Source organism: Mandrillus leucophaeus, unplaced genomic scaffold (genome assembly GCF_000951045.1).
Source record: "Mandrillus leucophaeus isolate KB7577 unplaced genomic scaffold, Mleu.le_1.0 Scaffold117, whole genome shotgun sequence".
Classification (NCBI taxonomy): Eukaryota; Metazoa; Chordata; class Mammalia; order Primates; family Cercopithecidae; genus Mandrillus; species Mandrillus leucophaeus.
Genome location: NW_012099987.1, coordinates 2,931,150 through 2,938,595, shown reverse-complemented (window position 1 = coordinate 2,938,595; position 7,446 = coordinate 2,931,150). Strand labels below are relative to the sequence as shown.

At 50.3% G+C, this 7,446-nt stretch overlaps 1 protein-coding gene across 3 annotated transcripts in view; it reads right to left on the bottom strand.

Annotated features, from left to right (window-relative positions):
* Positions 1-7,446, bottom strand: part of HOGA1 (4-hydroxy-2-oxoglutarate aldolase 1) — a 34,666-nt gene that overhangs the window by 17,398 nt on the left and 9,822 nt on the right. For 2 of the 3 annotated variants that reach the window (XM_012000507.1, XM_012000498.1), the window contains exons 2-5: positions 2,455-2,583; positions 2,142-2,269; positions 1,548-1,682; positions 1,195-1,291 (exon numbers count right to left, since the gene is read on the bottom strand). The exons of the other annotated variant lie outside the window; for it this stretch is intronic. In XM_012000507.1, the coding sequence (XP_011855897.1) occupies positions 1,195-1,291; positions 1,548-1,682; positions 2,142-2,269; positions 2,455-2,583 (489 nt within the window). The remainder of the gene's footprint in view (positions 1-1,194; positions 1,292-1,547; positions 1,683-2,141; positions 2,270-2,454; positions 2,584-7,446) is intronic. 3 annotated transcript variants of the gene reach the window in all.

Here is a 7,446-nt window from a genome sequence, read left to right as displayed (position 1 = left end):
CATAAACCTGAATGAGACCCTCTCTAGTCTTCTTTGTGCTCATCAGGGCAATGAAAATGGGTTTGGCTGTGATCTCAGAAAGCCCCACCACTTCTGCAAGCCTGTGAGTATGCTTCTAAGGCTAGATAGGAGTGGAACCCTAAGCACAGTGGCCTCAAGACCAGAGAGAGAGAGTAGGCAATTTAGAATGAGCTAATAGAGCTGTTGCTTGTGGAATACCTATTATGTGTTCCAGGCGCGCTTCAGCAGCATGGCCCTGATGCTCTCTAATCCTCACGATCCCTCCATGCACAGAGTAGAAACTCAGGCCCAGAGAGGTGAATGCCTTGCCCAGCATTACTCGGTGAATAAACTGCAGAACTGAGATTCCCTCCAACCTCCAGAGCCTGTGCTTTTTTTTTTTTTAATCTACTCCACTTTCAGGAATGAGAGAGAAATGATGGATCCCTTCTTCTTCCCCTTCACCATAGAGGCCGTGACATGGCAGGGGGAGATGTACAAGGCCCTAGACAACCAGCCAAAGTCTGGAGACACCAGATGGAATAGGAACCAGCAATCTCCCCTGCAGTGCTAGAAAAGTCACTCAAATCTCTCCTCACTGGGGCTTCAGCTGAAAGGAACAGCTTCCCTTCTCCTCCCTCCCCTCCAGGGCTCAAATCTAACCCAAACCCAAGGATGCTGACCCTAAACAGACAAGAGCAGTTGATCTAAGAGACATTCATAGGGACTCTGGATTGGAACAGAATCTGATCAGGCAACTGAAGATCCCCTGCTCAACTCTGTAGATCTGACAATTCATTCTGGCCTGGGACAGGGGAGAGGAAAATGGACTCCTGAACTACAGAGGAGGGTCCCAAGGCCTCTGCCCTCAGAGAATGATGTAGAAGGTGGGATTAGACCAGCTAAGTTTGTCATCTAATCATGGAGCTCCGGACTTAGAACAAACTGCAGACATCCCTACTACAGGCCAGGGATTGTACACGGCCATCCTCCTCCAGCCAACAAGGTTACTCACAGCACCCCACATTCAGACAGGCAAGTGGTGTGGCCAGGTTTCTGAGTTTTCAGAGTGGGCAGGCTGGCAAACCACCGTCTTCAGACCCAGCCCCAGCCCTCACAGTCTCTCCCAGCAGACCCAGGTGCCTGGGTATGTCTTGGTCACCCATGACAATTTGAGAGCAGTGGGCGGCCTACCCAAGGCATAGCTGGCCATCAGGAAGCCAGCCGATCCAGCCAACACCTGGAAATCCTGCTTCCTGGTTTTGTGAACAATCAGCCCAATCCTGGTCACCTGCAACAGCAAATGTGGTATGAGAGCTGTGCCCAGAGCCTCATCCTGGGTAAGGGACTGGTAAGCGTGGTGGAATGAAAGCCCAGTGCCCAAAGAGATGCCCTCAAGAAAGCCCCAGAGAGCCCGCACGACAGAGAGAATCCACACGGAAGCCAAGGATAGAAACAGATCTCAGAGTTGCCCTCAGGAGCAAAAGTGCTAGGAACCAGGAACCAGAAAAGGAGAGGACTACAGCCCTGGAGCTGCTGCCACTCACATCACCACCGCTGTCCTTCATGCCCACAATATTCGGGTGCTGGGAAAGCGTGACCACCGCATCCACAGGCAGGTCCAGCCCCGTGTTGGCTGGAACACTGTACAGCACCACAGGGATTGGGGAGAGATCAGCAACCTGTTGGGACGCAGAGAAAAGCAGGAGAGGGCAGCCGTCCCAGGTCCCAGGAGCCAGAGACTTGCCCACCCACAGGTCCTGGCCTGCTTCACTCCAGGGCCACCTGGACAGGCCTCCCTCCTGTGCTGCGTGCCCCGAGTGTAAGCAATCACGGTGGGTCATATTTATGGAGTGCTTTCCATATGCCAGGCACTGTTCTAAGCCCTTTATGTTCCTGATCTCATTTAATGCTCACTGCAACCCTATGAGATAGATGACATCATTCCTCCAATTTTAGAGGGGAGGAAGCAGTAACACAGAGTGGTTAGGTAAGCCTCCCAATGTTGTGCAGCTGATCCATGGTGGCAGTCCATCCGTTTCCTATAGCTGCCGTTCATGCGAAGTAGCACCCCACTCCTAGCTTCCCTCCTCTCCTCTCCCTGGGCAGAGCCTCCTCTTGGTCTCAGGCCCCACACACACCTTGGTGTAGTGGTGAATGAGGGCCGCGCTGCTCATGCGGCCACGATAGTAGCAAGGCGTCACCACCATGGCCGCGTCAGCCCCGACCTGGGCCATGCTGACGGTCATCTCCACTGTGGCTTGAGTGGCTGCCGGAGGAAGGAGAGAGGTGAGAGCAGGCAGAAGGAGGCCTGGACCAGGACACTGGGCCAAGCGAGGGTGCCTCAGCATGTCCCAGAAGAGGCAGAACAAGGAGACAGGACCCAAGCTAGGGCCTAGGAGCCTGGATCCTACACACCCACCCACCCCCAGGGCACAGGGCATTCTGGCTCACACTCGCATCCGGAGCCAGCTAGCAGGAGCTTGTTCTTGGGCATGACCTGGCGCACACGGCTCACCACCTCGAGGCGCTCGCTGCTGGTCAGGAAGGGAAACTCGCCGTTGGAGCCCTGGACCACAAAGCCTGCAAGAGACACAGCTGACTAACTCCTTCCCATCCTCTACAGAACAACCAGGACATTGGTGTTCCTACCTTCCAGCACCACAATCTTTCACACATTTCCTTCCCATCTTTGCAGGCAGAAGGTTCCCACACAGCTGCAATGACGGTTCACATCGTTTTTCTGTTTTAGACACAGGGTCTCGCTCTGTTGCCCAGGCTGGGATGCAGTGGCTCAATTATAGCTTGCTGCAGCTTCGAACTTCTGGGCTCAAGTAATCCTTATATAATATGGTTATTACAATTTTAAGCCTTGTAGAAATGGAATTAAGCTTAAATAGCCCTCTGCAGTTTTCTGTTTATTTAATACTATGTTCTGAGCTTTGTCCATAGCAGCACACATAGCCCTGATTCATTCATTTTACCTGCTGTATGGTATTCTGTTGTATGGTTAGAACACAATTTATTTTTCTTTCTCTTGTTGAGAGCGCTTAGAATGTTTTCTTCTTTTTGGCTGGGCCTGGTGGCTCACACCTGTAATTTCAGCACTTTAGGAGGCCAAGGTGGGTGGATCACTTGAGCCCAGGAGTTCAAAACCAGCCAAGGGAGCATGGCTCCCTGTCTCTACCAAAAAAGGGCATACCTGTCTCTACCAAAAAAGAAAAAAGAAAAAAAAATGTTTTATTCTTTTTGCTATTGCAAACAATGCTGAAACAAACATTTGCTGTAAAGTCTTCTGTGCATATGTGTAAGAGCTCCTCTAGGCCAGGTATAGTGGCTCACGCCTGTAATCCCAGCACTTTGGGAGGCGAGGCGGGCAGATCACGAGGTCAGGAGATCGAGAGCATGCTGGCTAACATAGTGAAACTCCGTCTCTACTAAAAAAATACAAAAAATTAGCCGGGCGTGGTGGCGGGCGCCTGTAGTCCCAGCTACTTGGGCGGCTGAGGCAGGAGAATGGCATGAACCTGGGAGGCGGAGCTTGCAGTGAGCCGAGATTGTGCCACTGCACTCCAGCCTGGGCAACAGAGCAAGACTCCATCTCAAAAAAAAAAAAAAAAAAAAAAAAGAGTTCCTCTAGAGTTCAGATACTTTGGTGTGTAATTGCTGAGTCATATCTATGTGCACCTTCATCTGTGACACATTTTTTATGTATTTACTTTTTCTTTGAGGCAGCGTCTCACTCTGTCACCCAGGCTGGAGTACAGTGGCACAATCAAGGCTCACGGCAGCCTTGACCCCCCAGGTTCAAGTGATCCTCCTGTCTTAGCCTCTCAAGTAGCTAGGATCACAGACATGAGCTACCACGCCCAACTAATTTGTGTAGTTTTTTTTGTAGAGATGGGGCTTCACCATTTTGCCCAGGCTGGCTCGAATTCCTGGGCCCAGGTGATCCACCCACCTTGGCCTCCCAAAGTGCTGGGATTACAGATATAAGCCCCCACGCCTGACTGTGTGCCACATTGCTAATCAATTAGTGTAACAGCAGCATAGAATGTCATACATGCCAAATCTTGGTGTTGTCAGAACTAATTTTTGCCAACTTTCTGGGTGAAAAGTGAATCTCCTTGCTTTATTTTGTGTTTTCCTGCTTTTATCAATCATTTACTTGGGACATGTCTAACCAGTAACCGGTACCAGTTACAGGTGAGCCACGGTGCCCAGCCCGCTTAACTTTCTCTTTCGTCTTCTTTCTCCTCTCCATCCCATTCCATTAAAGAAAAAAAAATGGAAGTAGTTTACAAATACAGAGTACAATACAACAGGATTCTTAATTAATAGGATATTTGGGCCTGTAATCCCAGCACTTCAGGAGGCCAAGGTGGGAGGATCACTTGAGGTCAGGAGTTCGAGACCAGCCTGGGTAACAAAGTGAGACCCTGACTTTACAAAAAATAAATAAATAAATAAACCAGGTGCATTTGAAGCTGCAGTGAACTATGATTGCGCCGCTGCACTCCAGCCTGGGTGACAGAGCGAGACTCTGTAAAAAAAAAAAAAAAAAAAAAATTGGAGGCTATTTGGGAGAAGGAAATAAAAATAAGGCCACAGGCAGTATTGGTATACAAAGTTCTTGCCATATAGTTCTGAGAAATGAGCCAGAAATTTGATGTGGAGTTTCCCGACAGCCAGAGCTACAAGGGAAACACAATCAGCTAACAGATATGTAGAACCCAAAAGATAAAAGCAAAGCAACTGCCCCGGAGAAACACAGAGTTTCCTGGCACTGGGACCAAGAGAAATTGTTCCTGTGAGTCATCCTTCAGGGGACACTGTGTGATGTAGACTCCACTTCGTTCCACCAACCTTTTTCCATGCTGTTCACTACACCATCGGATTCCAGAGTGAGTTGCCAGGATGTCGGGATATCTCTCACTGGATATTTAGCTGCCTTGCCTTTTTTTTTTTTTTTTTTTTTGGTAGTTATTTCGCGTTGGTAACATTGCAGGAAACATCTGGAGGCACACAGCTTCTCGCTTCTGTGGGATTGCTTCTGGGGGATTGATTTATCTGTGTCAGGCTAGTAGCCCAAGGTAGGGCCTCCTTGTGTCTTGCTACATGGAGCTGCAGTGCTCTCCGTAAAAGGTGCCAGCTCTGGGTGAGGACTCCAATCTAGCTACAATTAGACCAGCACCCTCTGACCAAAGAGTCAGAGCTCAAGCTCTTGCCACTGTCTCTGTTCCAATACCAAAGTCGTCTTCCTCCCCACCCCTGCCTGCCGTCCTGGGATGGGACATGTTCTTGCTGCGGCCACTGATTCAGCCACCATCATCCCCTTCCTTCACCTCTCATCCTGCTGGTCAGTTCCAGAGACACTCTGGGCCCCACTGGTGAAGCTGGTCTAAACAGCAGGACAGCTGGGGCTTGCACTCTGGGAGTCAGAAGCAGACCTTGTGCTCAAAGCTTCTATGACACAGCCCCGTCTTCTATCTCATTGAAGGGGGCAACTGGCTCATGCCTGACTCCCGAGAAGGAAGAAGTGCCTGGCTGGAGAAGAGGGAGTGTGGTGCAGACCGGGCAGCACTGGACTCAAGAGTCACCTCTGGCTATTGAACAAGTCAATCACATCTTTGAGTCTCTGTTTCCTTTTCTATGGGATGACAGGGAAATGATTTCAATCCTACCTTATAGGACTGTTTTAAAGGCTTAGATAAGAAAATGTCCCAGAAATCTGTGAGTGGGTACCCCAAAGAGCCCCTCCTTCACCCTGGTTAGATGTCCAGGTGTGAGCCTGATGTGTCCCTGTAGTGTAGAGAGGGGGCCAGAGGAGAGGAGAAGGCCAGGATCTCCGATGAACCAGGGACTGCGGAAAAAGCAGAAAAGCAGAGGGCTCACAGGAGAGGGGTCGGATGCACAGGCCCTGAAGTCAGAGAAGCCCAGGCTTACTCAGTTGAAAAATGGTGATGATATTAGTGCCTTTCTCAGAGTTTCGTTTTGTTTTGAGACAGAGTCTCACTCTGTTGCCCAGGCAGGAGTGTAGTGGTACGACCTCGGCTCACTGCAGCCTCTGTCTCCTAGGCTCAAACAATTCTCCTGCCTCAGCCTCCCGAGTAGCTGGGATTACAGGCACCCGCCACAATGCTGGCTAATTTTTGTATTTTTAGTAGAGACAGGGTTTCACCATGTTGGCCAGGCTGGTCTTGAACTCTGGGCCTCCGGTGATCCGTCTGCCTTGGCCTTCCAAAGTGCTGGGGATTACAGACATGAGCCATCACGCCCAGCCTCTTAGAGTTGTTTTGAAGTTTAAATGATATACTATTTGTTTTGTTTTGTTTCTTTTTTGAGACGGAGTCTTGCTCTGTCACCCAGGCTGGAGTGCAGTGGCTGGATCTCAGCTCACTGCAAGCTCCGCCTCGTGGGTTTACGCCATTCTCCTGCCTCAGCCTCCCGAGTAGCTGGGACTACAGGCACCCGCCACTCACCCAGGTAGTTTTTTTGTATTTTTTAGTAGAGACGGGGTTTCACCGTATTAACCAGGATGGTGTCGATTTCCTGACCTCATGATCCGCCCGTCTCAGCCTCCCAAAGTGCTGGGATTACAGGCTTGAGCCACCGTGCCCGGCCATGAGATACTATTTGTAAAGTACTTCAAATAGAACCTGGTGCTCAATAAGTGTTAGCTGTCATTCTTATAGGATCAGGAGAAAGTGCTCAAACCTTAAATCGGGAGGGTGGCGGGTGCTGAAGGGGAGGCTGCTGTCAATGACCTCTCACTGTACACCCACTGTGATATCAGGAGTGGGTGTACAAGGCCCCCTCCAGCTGTAAGACGAAGGAAGATACTCTCCCCTGCCCCCACGTTTACACTTGCTGCTCTGGGAGCTGGACGGCAGGGAGGGGAGTGGGCATTTGGGGCTGGGGACACATAAGCAACATGGTGACTTACTGTGGCTAAAAAGAATCACATAAGGAGTGTCCCCAGACATTATTACGCCTTCTTGGTCCATCATCATTGCTACCTCCTCTGAGAAGTCTTCCTGGGATCTCTCCACTGGGCCTCCCTGCTCTGCATTTCCGTTACCTGTTCCTTGTATAATATTTCCCCATGGACAGCACCCATCTACAAAGGTCCCCAGAACTCTTCAATCCCCCACCCCCGCCCCCACCTATGGGATTAGACACAATTTCTCAATCTCACCTCTCCTATAAAATGAGAAATTGGGCCGGGCACAGTGGCTCACACCTGTAATCCCAACACTTTGAGATGCCAAGATGGGCAGACTGTTTGAGGCCAGGAGTTCGAGACCAGCTTGGCCAACATGGTGAAACCCCGTCTCTACTAAAAAACTTAAAAATTAGGCCAGGCATGGTGGCTCACGCTTGCGATCCCAGCACTTTGGGAGGCCAAGGCAGACGAATCACAAGGTCAGGAGTTCGAGATCAGCC